This window comes from Culex quinquefasciatus, chromosome 2 (assembly GCF_015732765.1).
Source record: "Culex quinquefasciatus strain JHB chromosome 2, VPISU_Cqui_1.0_pri_paternal, whole genome shotgun sequence".
Taxonomy (NCBI): Eukaryota; Metazoa; Arthropoda; class Insecta; order Diptera; family Culicidae; genus Culex; species Culex quinquefasciatus.
Window position 1 is genome coordinate 62,027,370 of NC_051862.1, and position 15,014 is coordinate 62,042,383.

Consider the following 15,014-nt stretch of genomic DNA (forward strand, 5'->3'; position numbering starts at 1 on the left):
AAAAACACTATTTTTTTTTGATATTTTTAGAGGACATCAAATGCCAACTTTTCAGAAAATTTCCAGGTTGTGCAAAAAATCTTTGACCGAGTTATGATTTTTTTAATCGATACTGATTTAAAAAAATCGAAATATTGGTCGCAAAAATTGGTCATCTTCATTTCTCGATGTAAAATCAATTTTGTAATCAAAAAGTACTCCAGTGAAATTTTGATATAGTGCACCGTTTTCTAGTTAAATCCATTTTTAAGTAACTTTTTTGAAAATAGTCGCAGTTTTTCATTTTTTGAAATTAGTGCACATGTTTGTCCAATTTTGATTTTTTTTAAGCTGAGAAAATTCTCTATATTTTGCTTTTTTGATCTTTGTTGATACAACCCTTAGTTGCTGAGATATTGCCATAAAAAAAAACAAAAAAAAAGGTTTAAAAATAGGAAAATTCCGTAGTAACAGTTCAATAGGGCGAATCTGCGTTTGTAAACAAGCAGTCTATCCCCCTCTTACTGTACGTGAACTGTCACTTGAGCATAAGGGATAGACTGCTTATTTACAAACGCAGATTCGCCCTATTGAACTGTTACTACGGAATTGATGTTTCCTAAGTCTCACCCCAACAACCCACCATTTTCTTACGTCGATATCTCAGCAACTAATGGTCAGATTTACAATGTTAAAATATGAAATTTTCCGATCTTTTTGAAAACAATATTTTCAATTTTTTTAAATTAAGACTAACATTTCAAAAGGGCTTAATATTGAATGTTCTATGGATATTCTGGTTATACTGTATATGAAGGCGCCAACGAGAAGTTTAAAAATTAGCACGGACGAAAAGTGGTGGCTATCGACCGAAAAGTCTAAAATCCTCACTAAGAGCATCTCCACCGGTGCGCACATAACTGACTATTTTATTCTCCTACAGCGCTACTATTTCAGTTCAATTACCCTTCCCACACCGGTCGTTGATAAAAGTGGTTGGGTATTTAATTTAGTCTCTACAAACCCAACCGGGAACTAGTATTAACTGACTTGACGTTTCGAAATAAAATTAGTTGAAATTTATTGGCATGACCAGATTGCCGAAATCTTCAAAGTAATAAGGATTATTACCAATATAACTGAATTTGCCGCAACCTGAATCAGTCCAGATTCATCCGGGGATGTTCCGTTGGAGGGACAATGGCGATATATGGTCAATAGCGGTATTAAATGCGATTTTTAAATCACATATCTAATTATTTTTTGAAAAGGTCCAATAAACATATGAAACACAATAGCTTATAGGATCTTTTTTTAAAAAAAAACTCAAGTTATGGAAATGACGAGAATACATATATTTAGTGGACTGGCCACAACCCGGATTGGTTCGGGTTCCTCCGGGGAAGTCCAATTTCCTAGCCAATTTCCCTCCAACGAAACATCCACGGGGGAACCCGCGTTTATGAGCGACCAGTGCGAGTGATGGTGGAGTGCTTCCAAATCCTGACTGCGCGCATTCGGTGGAGATGCTCTAAAGGCATATTTTCAAGTTCTTGAAGTAAAGCTATATTTAATTAGAGTAAAAAAAAAAAGTTATAATACACATAAATTAGCAATTCAAAATAGTGCTAAAAAATTTTTGTTTCATCACTCAAAACAATGCCGAAAACTTCTACTATTTATCAGTTATGTAAAAGTAGGACGTTTCATCTTTCTCAAATGACAAGAAAAGTGAATAGTTTCACAACTAAATAGCTATAAAACTATTACAAACTAACAAAACTTTCAGATCGTTGACCACCGCTTTCCAAATTATTTCTATGAAAATATCAGCAAGTTTTTGTTTTTTTTGCTGTTCTAAACCTAAAAACAAACAAAATAATAAAAGAGATTCATGCAACAAGTTGTAAAATGATGATTATCAAAGCCAATAATTCTAAATTCGATACCCAAGTCGCCACCCTCACCCAGCAGATGTTGCTTTTCCAGGACTTCCCGCGCACGCTAGAAAGAAAAAAAAAGATTCCCGCGACCACACTTTTGTCGGTCGATTGGCCCACGCCACTCCAATCAACAGACAGCGCTTGGGAAAATCGAAAGTGGCCAAAATTCGATGTCTGATGTTGACTCACTGTCGCGGGGTGGAGACGACTCGCCCTGGCGGAATCCACCCCGCGCCAGGGAAAAGATAAACAGAGTCCGGTGAGAGAAGAGGAAGTTATTTTATTATTCTGCAACTTTCTATAAATAAATGTAGCGAATTTTACGCGCGTATGTTTGGGAATGAATCCGATCGGAACGTGGCAAGATTTTCCATCAGTTTTCCTCCAGCTGTTCGATAGTAAACCTCGAGTAGTATCGTTTGTAATCGGATCGGATCACGACACTCTGACCTGCGCAGTTTAGTAAATATACCAAACATCAGTCTAATCACACTTGGAGTAAAGCCGTTGAGCAAAGTGGAAGCGTGTTTCTGAAGTGAAAGTGGGGGAAAACTATAACAAATCGGTTACTGACATCGGAAAAATTTATCCCGGTTATCTTATCAGTGAAGCCAGGCGTTATTTACAACGGTAATCTTTTTGGTAATCTCAGCTTAAACCTGTTTGATGAAAATGATAATGATTTATAGAACTTTGTGCTAAATACAACCAGGAAAACCCATGGCACTTTGTAGCTACATCATCGTGATACCATAAATAAATTTCCAAGAAAACCCAAATTAACGATTTTAGTTGAATTGTATACGATTATTATTGCTCATCGAACAGTTAGTTTGTTTTCTATCATATCACACCTCTCTCAATGCTACGCAGTAACCGCTACTAAGCATTGAACTTGGTAGCAAGTGTAATTGTTCAACTGTAGTGCAAGTGAGATGATGCGGGAAAAGTGCAATTATTTTATCTATATATCCTTATGATGAAATGGTGTGAGGAGCGCAATTGTAAGTTATCATTGCGCTGTCAGTTTTGTTGCAATTTATGCCATTCTGCAGCTGTTATTGAGCAGTTGGTACCTCCTAGTTGCTATCGGCAACCCACCATTTTCTTACGTCGATATCTCAGCAACTAATGGTCAGATTTACAATGTTAAAATATGAAATTTTCCGATCTTTTTGAAAACAATATTTTCAATTTTTTTAAATTAAGACTAACATTTCAAAAGGGCTTAATATTGAATGTTCTATGGATATTCTGGTTATACTGTATATGAAGGCGCCAACGAGAAGTTTAAAAATTAGCACGGACGAAAAGTGGTGGCTATCGACCGAAAAAGTCTAAAATCCTCACTAAGAGCATCTCCACCGGTGCGCACATAACTGACTATTTTATTCTCCTACAGCGCTACTATTTCAGTTCAATTACCCTTCCCACACCGGTCGTTGATAAAAGTGGTTGGGTATTTAATTTAGTCTCTACAAAACCCAACCGGGAACTAGTATTAACTGACTTGACGTTTCGAAATAAAATTAGTTGAAATTTATTGGCATGACCAGATTGCCGAAATCTTCAAAGTAATAAGGATTATTACCAATATAACTGAATTTGCCGCAACCTGAATCAGTCCAGATTCATCCGGGGATGTTCCGTTGGAGGGACAATGGCGATATATGGTCAATAGCGGTATTAAATGCGATTTTTTAGTTGAATTGTATACGATTATTATTGCTCATCGAACAGTTAGTTTGTTTTCTATCATATCACACCTCTCTCAATGCTACGCAGTAACCGCTACTAAGCATTGAACTTGGTAGCAAGTGTAATTGTTCAACTGTAGTGCAAGTGAGATGATGCGGGAAAAGTGCAATTATTTTATCTATATATCCTTATGATGAAATGGTGTGAGGAGCGCAATTGTAAGTTATCATTGCGCTGTCAGTTTTGTTGCAATTTATGCCATTCTGCAGCTGTTATTGAGCAGTTGGTACCTCCTAGTTGCTATCGGCTGACTAATGATGATGGAGTCGCATGGTTCTCCGTCGTGTGGTTTCCTTGTGTGAAATAGGACTTAAAAAAATAAAGAGTGGAAAACTACACTGTTTGTTATTGGAACAGCGGCTACTTGGCCATTGCCAAATATCGGTTGTACGATGAACGGTAATGAACTTTATTACCGAATTGTGGTATTTGTTTACCGAATTCAGTAATTTTCATTTGACCGAAAATTTCGGTAAACTGCAACATGTACCGGATTTGGTAAAAAAATCTAATTGTGTATAGGATTACATTCAATGACGTGTATTGTTGTTTGTTTTTGGGACGAACTACGCGGGGCAAAGGGATTCTCGCTTATTTTATGTGTAAAAATCAATGTTTCATATAGTTTTCAATAGGGGTCGATTTTTAGGTATCGTAAAACGGGGTGACTTTGATAGGTTTGGGATTTTTCCGCAAAATGAAGAGTACAATTAATTACGTACGGAATGGTTCAGAATCATACTGACCGTGGTAGAGAAGTGTTCAAAGTACCTCAAGAAGGACTTTTCATAAAATTTTGAAAAGTTTAAAAAGTTAGTTAACTTTAGTTAAGAAAATGTTGATGAGAGACATTATTTTAAACTTCTTAAAGTGTCATGCTTTTCTCAATGAACATGATTTTGCATCGGAAAACGAAAAGCAGTTTTGGATTCTTTGGACAATTTTCCACTAGGAGAAGGTTAAATAAGTTTGTAAATACAGTCGACTCTCTGGCTGTCGATCTTCTCGATATCAATAATTCTCCATCTATCGATGAATTCTGCAGTCCCTTCAATCTGCATACTTCGATTGTCTTTATTCCTCGATATTTTCCCTTGCTTGAAGGATCTCTTCCTCGACGGTCCCTTGGATTCTGGTTGCTTAAAAAATCTCTTCCGGTTGTCAATAATTTCACTTTCTCATGGCTTGCATAGACATTTTTCTTGGCGAAACGAAGCTTTGAAGGGTGTTTGACATTAGTTTGTTTTTGTTTGATGGACGTTGCCATGATTCTCTCCCATAGCTGGGTATCAAGAAAAAAATATTTTCAATCGAGTCTTCATTTTGCATCGTTCTGTAAACTGATGATTCTCTTCCTCGACGGTCCCTTGGATATTGACAACCAGAGAGTCGACTGTAATAAACAATATGTGTTTTTGAAACACAATTAAAAAAAATCTCCAAATTTATAGGCAATTTCAGTTGTACAAATGTCATGTAAAATGTGAAAACTCTTGATTCGTGCTTCGAATTCAGTATAAAATGCAATATAAATCAATAATTTTATATACAAAACTAGTTTTAACAAATTTCAGGCAAAATTTCGACTTAAAAAAACTACCTAAAATTTTAATGTATTTTGTTTAAAAGCTTATAAACTTAGTTAACTAAATATAAACATTGATTTTTTTCCTTAAAAACTATATCAGCTACATTAGTGATAGTATATTTAACGGACAAATAAAGTTTGAACATCTTAAATATGATTTTAACAAGAAAAACTATGACTATCAAAGTCACGCCGGAATTTAAACTATGAATTTTTAACGTAACACTATTGAATTTATTTTTTTTAGGGTTATAAACCATTCTAGTTTTGCATATTTTTGGTCCGATTTTGGCAGGAATACTATTTTTCAGTGATTTTGAATCAATTAAATCAGAAATAATCCAATGTGTTTGATTTTTTCTTTTATGCAAAAACATATCGAAATTTTTTCGCGTACCTTTGACCCGCAAAGTACTTTTGGGAAACAGATAGTAAAAAATAAGAAGAAAAGTAATTTAAAAAATTATTCAATGGTTAGCAAGGTAATTGGCTTGGCTAAACACTACACGGAGAAAAAAGAGTTCCCAAATCGTGAACAAGCGTTCATGAAAATGGGAACCACGAACAAAGTGTTCAAATTTCATGGTACGTTTTTCAAAATCGTACCATGGGATTTGAACACTTTGTTCGAGGTTCCCATTTTCATGACCGCTTGTTCACGATTTTAGGAACTCTTTTTTCTCCGTGTAGATAAATGGTTTAAATGATTTCGTGAACCTGAAGTTTTGTAAACCTTATTTTGTAAATTTCTAATATCAGATCAAAATGGACAAAAAGTGACTTTTCTCAACAACTTACACAAACTTGAATGTTTTCACTTTATTTTTGTAAACGCATAAAATTTACACTGAAACAAGTCGAAAACCCAAATATGAGCTTTTTTTCAAAAAGACCGGTGCGTACCTTCGCCCCGTGCGTACTTTTGCTCCGAACTAATCTAATATGTAAAAGCCTAATTAAGTTTTTAACACTGACCTCTGGGCGGGCTTTGATCTAAAAAAATTTCAAACCCCTCTATTTTCAACCAATTATTGATATTTAAAATGCATGGTAAAGAAGAATGATAGATTTTTTTTTGAGCCAGACCCTTAACTTGTTTTATGCGACTTTGTCAATGTTTTGAAAAATATCATTATTATGGGGTCAACTTTGGTTTTTTTATTAAATATGTACCGTCAACTGGGGTGAGTTGGGAAAAAAAGCAAAGCAATCCACTTTAACGACCCCCGGGTCTTTTGTGGTCTCTGTTGCAAGTTTCTGCTCATTTCTAGGCATCCGAAGGTTATGTGTGGTGAGTCACCTAAAACCTCTTTTACGCAAATGGACCGACGTTTTACTTCCCCATCCAATAGAAGGCCAGAAGGATAAGGCGGGAATCGAACCCGCGCTCCATAACAACTAAGGGATCGGCTGCCGAAGCCGCTAACCACCGCGCCACGAGGCCCTCCGGTCGGGGATGAGTCGGGACTACAGTCTGAATAGCGACAACAGTTTTAAAAAAATTAAAATGCTTCAAATTAAGAAATCGATGCACAAATTTAGTTGACCTGGATCTGTTCTAACCGAAAGCAATCAGACTATAGTGCAAGAAACTAGCTAAAACAGCTGTCCCGATTCACCCCAGATGACGGTATGTAATAGGATTCTATGCATTTTTCAACAATTTAAATGACAATGGTATCGTTTTATAGCAGAGAATGTGACAATAGGGTGTAATATGGTTGTATGGAATAAAATAAAGTTGTCCAAATTTAGCGAGCACAGTTCCTTTTGGGGTCCTAAACAACTCCCCAAAGTTTGGGAACGATTGGTTTAGTCCTCACTTTGCGCAAAGCGATTCAATTTTCCATACAAATTCGTATGGGAAAAAACATTTTTTTATTTTGATATTTATAAAATCCACGTTTCACGCTGTACTAAAACCGGATTCATATCCGGATGCTCTGGAATGTGCTCTACAACTTTCCCGAAGAGAGTATGGTGCTAACTTGCTCCTATAAAAAGATACAGCGTTTTCAAAACTCGTCTAAAACGTGTTTTGCCTTCCTCACCTTACTGAGGAAAGGCTATAAAATCACTCGAAAAATGAACTTCTTAATTTGACCTCGTAGACCCACCTTCACGTATACCTATCGACTCAGAATCAAATTCTGAGCAAATGTCTGTGTGTGTGTGTGTGTGTGTGTAGGGATGTGGGTCTGTGCACCAAAAAATATGCACTCGATTATCTCTGCACTGGCTTAACCGATTTGGACCGTTTTGGTCTCATTCGATTCGTCTTGGGGTCCCATAAGTCCCTATTGAAAATTATGAAGTTTAGTAAAGTACTTCAAAAGTTATGCTAAAAAAACGATTTTGGCGCATGTCCGGAAGATTGTAAAAAGGGTGGTTTTTGTAAGAAACCCTGTCATGTTATACATTTTCAGAAAGGTATTAAAAAGACCTTTCCAATGAGCCTAAAACATCAAGCATCTGACAATCCTATCAAAAGTTATTAGCACTTAAGTGTTATTTATACACTTTTTGGAGGCCGGATTTCAGATATTTCAGTAAAAATGATGTCCGGGTCTATCATGCGACCCATCGTTAGTTAGATAATCGAAAGACCTTTCAAATGAGCCTAAAACATCAAGGATCTGACAACCCTATCAAAAGTTATTAGCACTTAAGTGTTATTTATATACTTTTTGGAGGCCAGATCTCAGATATTTCAGTAAAAATGATGTCCGGGTCTATCATGCGACCCATCGTTAGTTAGATAATCGAAATACCTTTCAAATGAGCCTAAAACATCAAGGATCTGACAACCCTATTAAAAGTTATTGGCACTTAAGTGTTATTTATACACTTTTTGGAGGCCGGATCTCAGATATTTCAGTAAAAATGATGTCCGGGTCTATCATGCGACCCATCGTTAGTTAGATAATCGAAAGACCTTTCAAATGAGCCTAAAACATCAAGGATCTGACAATCCTATCAAAAGTTATTAGCACTTAAGTGTTATTTATACACTTTTTGGAGGCCGGATTTCAGATATTGTGATAAAAATATTGTCTGAATCTTCCATGCGAACTATCGTTGGATAGGTTTTTTTTTATCAGACCTTGCCGATGAGCCAGAAATATTGATGGTCTGCGAACCATATCAAAAGAAATGAGTAATAAAGTTGATTTGTTAAACATGTTAAGGGGGAATGTTGCTATTTTTACTGAATGCATTGACTTTATGAATATGAGGAAGGCACCAACCACCTAAAGGTGGATTAAGTAACGTTTTTGCTCGAAAATCACGTTTTAGACGAGTTTTGAGGACGCTGTATCTTCTTTCAGGGACAAGCTAGCACCATACTCTCTTCGAGAAAGTTGTAGAGCACATTCCAGAGCATCCGAATATGAATCCGGTTTTAGTACAGCGTGAAACGTGGATTTTATAAATATCAAAACTCAAAAAAAAAGGTTTTTCCCATACAAATTTGTGTGAAAAATTGAATTGCTTTGCGCAAAGTGAGGACTAAACCAATCATTCCCAAACTTTGGGGAGTTGTTTAGGACCCCAAAAGCAACTGAAAAATTGCTGTGCTAGAAAATCGATTTTGATATTACACCCTAATGTGACAATCAAGCAAAAAATTGTAAAAGTTACTGTAAATAAACATAAAAAAACTAGAAAGGCAAAAGGTAATGATACTTTAAAAAAACCAATAGAAACTAAACAAGGAAAATTGAAAATAAAGACTAAAATTGAAACAAGATTAACATTAAACAAGAAAAATAAAAATTTTCGTAGAGCGAGTTATTTCTAAACTTTGAACCGAAAATCAGGTCTCTTGATTGTAATAATCTCCTTAACAATTTGTGAACATTTTAACTCTATTAAAGTAATGATTCAAATTGAAAATTCAGATCTCCTGATTTACCCAGCCTTATGCTCGTTTTCTGTTGTTTTGTTGAGCTATTTTTCTATACAATTCTTCATTGGGTGGCCAAAAGAATTCGATCATGAAAATTTCCCCGATTTCCTACCGAGACCAACATATTTTATTCACCTAAAAGTGATTGTTTGTATAAAAGGACATTTTTGGATATCACGTTTGATAATCTCTGATAAATTCCTATAAATTTACAATTTAAAAAAAATGTTTTATAATTGAAAGTAATGAAATTACATTTTGAACAAGTTTTGAAGTTTATATAATTTTATTTAAACTCAACTAATCTGAAATTTTCCAGGATTGTCGGTCGAATTCCTGAGTATTTCCCGGTTTTATCCCGGTGGAATCAAATGTTTGACTTTTTCCCGGTTTTCCCGAGGTGGCCATTCTGGTAAAACAGGTCATTGATTTTCAAATTTGAAGCTATCAGTTTATCTAACACTCATGTCCCAATTAAATTTGTAGCTCTAATTCGCTCCAGGTGACGGTATTTAATATATTTTTTTTCTCTAATTAATGACAAATGAAATAATGAATATATTTTTTTGGACAAAGAACAACAAAAATAGTTAATCAATTTCCCAAATCAGTATTAACCAAGCGTCTCCTCCAAATGAAGATGATTGCATCATTTGAGATGAGTGATTCGCTTGGCAATGCACTTGTCTGGCTTGCTGCTTGACTTGAAATTTTAATCTATGGCATCATAGATTTGATTTCGTATCGAAAAGCGTTTCTTACACGATGTTTTTTATTTCACGAAAACAGCTCAATTTCTTCTGTTTTCTTCCTCCAAGCGTGCGTCACGATGAAAACCGGCTTCAGCTTGCAGTCGGCCGATGCAGCACTAGTCCGAATACCAGCCCCGCGATTTTTATGGGCCATGCCAGTGGCGGTAAGGTGCTTCTAGCCGATCTCCACTTAACTTTGACTTGGCACGTTGCCAAGTCGCATTTAAAAAATCTTTTTTTTTCAGATAAACACTTCCTTGTACGCGTACCCAGCCGAAATCTGGGAGCAGATTCCGGACAAAGACATCATCATCAAGCTGACCATTCTGATTCCGATCGTGTTGTTTGGGATTCTTGGAAATGTTGTCCTGCTAGAGATAATCTTCTCGAATCGATCGCTGCGAACCGCAACCCATCTGCTGATCGCCAATCTGGCGTTGATCGATCTCGTAACGCTGTTGCTGTGTCCGCCGATGTTCTTGCTGCACGATATCCATCAGAGTTACGTGCTCGGGTCGGTGGGTTGCAAGTTGGAGGGGTTCATCGAGGGTAAATTGTTGTCAATTGGTTGGACTAATCGTGGTTTGAATTGAACTTTGGGTTTCTTCCAGGTGGCCTGCTCATAACGTCCGTTTTGGCACTGTGCGTCGTCAGCTACGACCGGTTGGCGGCGATCGTACTGCCGTCCAAGGCTCGACTCAAGAACACCAGTGTTGCCGTGGCCACCGGACTCTGCTGGCTGGTGGGTTTCGCCGCGTCCCTTCCGTTTGCGATCTACCGAAATTATCGCGAACGCAACTGGAGCAACTTTCACGAAACGTTTTGCGCTGAAGATCGTCAAGTTATGCCACTTTATTGGGATTTGATCGTGGTGTTGCTGGTTTGGTTGCCGTTGGGGGTGATGCTGGTGACTTACAGTGCCATTCTGTGCAAGCTGGACCACTATGAGAGGAGTGCGTTGAATCGGGAGCATCCGATGGTTGTGAGGTACAAGAGTCGAGTGGCTAAAACGCTTTTCGTAGTGCTGATGTCCTTTGTTGTGGTGAGGATTCCCTTTACGGTTATGATTATGGTGTACTACAAGGACGTTAACGATGGAAATACTTTTGAGGTGATCGTCTATTTAAAGCACCTTGCGTCTTCATTGATTAACCACGGTTTATCTTTGTACAAACAGGTCAGTGAGGGCTTCGTTATGGTGTGGTGGTTTGCCAAGGTTGCCTTCATCTTTTTGTACTCGGCGGTGAATCCGGTTATTTATGGGATGACGAATCGAACCTTCCGGAAGGCGTTCAAGAGCTCCAGAATTCTCAGTATGATTTGTCGATTTGAGGAAAAGCAGGTAGGTGTTATTATCAGAGTAATCATGTCGCTCACGGAAGTCAAAATAAAATTAAAACACGGAAAAGTTACTTCCAAAGTCTTATTAGTGAGCCAAATTTATTTTAGTATTTTAAAGAAGGATTATCTTGTTTAATTGCCGCAATGCACAGTAGTGCCTGTCTACGTTCATCTTCAGAGTTTGTATTTTTGGCTGTGCTTTCTAACAACAGAATGGTTCTTATCATAATTTGCTTAGCCATGTCACGATCAAGAATTCTAAGCTCGATGGAAATTAGTTGATCGGTCGTTGGATTCGCCTTTTGTGCAAGGTTCACTTTTTGATAGATATTCGTTGGGTGAGATGTTGGTGAGATGTTGGTGAGGGAAGATGAGAATGGGTCATAGAAATTTTAGTATTTTTGTAATACAATCTCACCCCGAGACCCCTGATGACGGTACCTATTATAAAGGCTAACCAAAATGATTTTTGCGGGCATTCAGGGTCTTGTTCCGATGGTCAAAGTAGGTTCAAATCTCAAATATGTGCTTGATTATATACTTTATTACCCATTTCTCACTTATATCACTCCTCCGTTTTTTACATAGCTAGTGGTCAAACTAAAATATTCTGTGTTCAGGATTTTTCGCCATTTATTAGATACCTAAAAACCAGTAAAACAAATTTTTGAGAACTATCCACGTGGTTTATGGATGATTCCTCAAGAGAAAAATAGTTTGGAGTTGCAAAAATCAAGCCTAACATATTAAAAAGGCGTATGAAAATTTTAAATGCTGCTTTGACGATGTCTGGGCCAAAGAGCATATATCTGAACATATTTGTATCAGATTCCTCGGGAAATTTGACATTACATACTCAAAAATGGCAGATGCGAATTGACAGAATGTTGGGATTTTCAACGTGCCGCACGCTAAAACTGAAAGATGAGGAAAACAGAATAAAATCTGCTTTTTAAACTAAAACTAAAATAACTTTTAAATCTAAGTGATGACTTAAACTTTTGGATACCCCTAGACGCGTCTTTCAATTGCAAATTTCAGTGCCCAAAATATAGGTCATCGCTTAAAATTTAAAGTTATCGCACAAGTTTAAATTTTGCCGTATTTCAAAGTTGTTGTTTCGCGAAGAACTGCTGAATCAAAACCACTTTTTTACAATTTAGCTGAAAACCGCTTAGGCTAGAACAAATTTAATTTAAAGTTTTTGCCAACCCCCCCCCCTCCCCTCACAATTGGACCAAAAAATCAAGGGGCAAAAATATTTTTTGAGAAAACTTCAAAATTTTTATGAAATTTTAAGTGCGATTAGTTGAAATCAATTTAATGCGTTTAGAATCATGCTAATCATGTTTCGGTTAATTTTAATGTTATTAGAATTTTTGATTTTTTTTATGTTTAGTATCGCAAAAAGTCAAATCTTACATAATTACAAAACAACTGTAAATGTATGTGTAAAATGCATTTTGAAACACTTTTTGCATTCCAATGTTGAGGCTATGGCTTGTTATTTAAATTTTTAATATTTTTTTTATTTTTTTACCCCCCTCCCCCCCATGACAGTGACCGAGGGACAAAAACTTTGAAAATATTTGCATCGGCCTTATCTCTGAAAAAGTATTAACATAAATGCAAATATGATTTTTGAAGTGAAAAGCGCTTTTTACCAAAATTTTGAAGTAAAATTGATTTTGTACATTTTTTCAAACCTGCGATTTGCGCTCAGTTCGACCTCCGGAACAAGCCCATGAATCGAATACCCAAAAAAAAGCAATTGTAATACCTATTGTGTATAAGAGCAGTGGTTCCAAAATTTATTTTTTTCTATTAAGAGTACGTAGCTTTTTTCTCCTCCCTCGTGGCGCGGTGGCTAGCGGCTTCGGCTGCCGATCCCTAAGTTGCTATGGGGCGCGGGTTCGATACCCGCCTTATCCTCCTGGCCTTCTATCGGATGGGGAAGTAAAACGTCGGTCCATTTGCGTAAAAGAGGTTTTGGGTGACTCACCACACATAGCCTTCGGACACCTAGAAATTAGCAGAAACTTGCAACAGAGACCACAAAAGACTCGGGGGTCGTTAAAGTGGATTGCTTTGCATTTTTAGATTTTGTTTTCTATGCTGAGAGAAAAATTTCAATAATAAAAAAAACATAAAAAAAAGTTTCAAATTAAAAAAAATCGTCAATTCCAATCCATTTTCAATTTAGATTTTCTTAATTCACAATTAAGAAGACAAAACTATGTTTTTTTCCGGAATAAATAATTACTTAAAACTTTAAGACAAATTGAATATTTGAACGAATTATAAAAAAGCACACTTTTTGGCAGAAACATATTTGCATAATGCAAATATGCAAAATAGCTTTAATAAACAAAGATGATATTATCTTTCAGAACCCCGACAAGCCGCCCAAAGGGCGAATATTGACATTTTCGCGAAAAATGCTCTGGCCTCGAGAGCCTTGCGTTGATGACCAAAATAACGAGGAAAAGTTTTTGAACCGAGTCCAAGGTAAATCAAGGTAGGAAATGGTCTAAAATCAGTTCGATCACCATCGTTAACTTTTAGTCGTTTCCGCAGATATGTGCCAAATTGGCTAAATTCCACTATTCGCATCAAGGATCGAAATCGTAGTGTTATAAAGGCTGACAGTAAATCTCCGGATGGAAATGGTACAAAGTCTTCTAATGAGACAGCACAAAATTAACATTTATTTTCAGCTGCGATTTTTATAACCGTGTACATTTCTCCCTTTGTATATCCAGAACAATAAAGTGATAATGCATGATTCCCGCTTTTATTGGCAACAATTAATCGTTGAACATCGACATCGACCCACCCACGCCGAATTCGTATGCCTTCGTATCATTCACTTAGCTCTGGGGTTGTTAGGTCATGCCCGGGAGGGGTCACATAAATCGTTTGCTCTTATCGCACAAAGCGAGATTATATCAAGTACCTATCTGAAGAGTGTTGGATAAATCATCCTCGTTGGTTACGCCAATTCGCGGGTGCTTCCGTTTTTTTTACAGATATTGTTACAATGCAACCGATCCAGTTACCATGAGCGTAGGAGATTGGACAGTTCATCAACGTCTAAGGTGAGTGCTGGTTGGATATAGTTTGGTTCAGCAGGATTTTGATGTGATAAATTTGTGCTGAATGTGATGATATACGACAGGTGCTTTAAACTCGGAGAAGGCGAAGGTAAATAAGGATCAATTTGTTATCTTATGTGCACTCCATAACTATCGATTAGTTAAATTATGGTTTGAGCGAAAGCAGTGGAAATTAGTTTCAGTCTAGTCGCGACGGTTTTTGAGAGAGCACTGTGGATTCGTTTGCTAAACATTTTAGGTAGTGAAGTGGAAATTATAGGGTATTTTAACCATTAGTGGACCCCCTAGTAGAGCCGAAACACATTTTTTACAAATTTTTAATATTTTAAGCACTTTTTCATAACCCTCTGTACAAAACAATGAAATCTGAAGTCTTTTGAACAATTTTGACTATTTGTTTCATCAGTTATTCGTTTTTGAGCAGAAGAAAAAGCCATTTGAAATAAAAGTTTTTTTTTCCTGTTATGGACCCCCTTTTCCTATAGTGGACCCGGGTCCATAATCCGATTGTGGACCCGGGTCCACTATAGGCAAACTGTTATTTTTATACCAAATTTAAACGATTTTGGATGTTTTGATGCATGGTGTAGGTCTAATGATAGATATAACGAATAAAAGATGGATTTT

At 36.7% G+C, this 15,014-nt stretch overlaps 1 protein-coding gene across 1 annotated transcript; it reads left to right on the forward strand.

Annotated features, from left to right (window-relative positions):
• The first annotated feature begins 2,313 nt into the window (after positions 1-2,313).
• On the forward strand, positions 2,314-14,028 carry LOC6048427 (muscarinic acetylcholine receptor M3). The gene is made up of 7 exons (XM_038254807.1): positions 2,314-2,552; positions 9,997-10,094; positions 10,176-10,479; positions 10,542-11,041; positions 11,108-11,272; positions 13,662-13,789; positions 13,849-14,028. The coding sequence occupies exons 2-7, from the start codon at positions 10,008-10,010 to the stop codon at positions 13,973-13,975; spliced, it is 1,311 nt and encodes a 436-aa protein (XP_038110735.1). The 5' UTR covers positions 2,314-2,552; positions 9,997-10,007; the 3' UTR covers positions 13,976-14,028.
• Positions 14,029-15,014: the final 986 nt, after the last annotated feature.

Excerpts from the sequence above, each read along its gene's own strand:
- LOC6048427 (XM_038254807.1), top strand. The coding sequence starts at position 10,008 with ATGAAAACCGGCTTCAGCTTGCAGTCGGCCGATGCAGCACTAGTCCGA. Across the intron at positions 11,042-11,107 it reads ACGATGGAAATACTTTTGAG|GTCAGTGAGGGCTTCGTTAT; the intron begins GTGATCGTCTAT and ends TTGTACAAACAG. Across the intron at positions 13,790-13,848 it reads CGAGTCCAAGGTAAATCAAG|ATATGTGCCAAATTGGCTAA; the intron begins GTAGGAAATGGT and ends TCGTTTCCGCAG.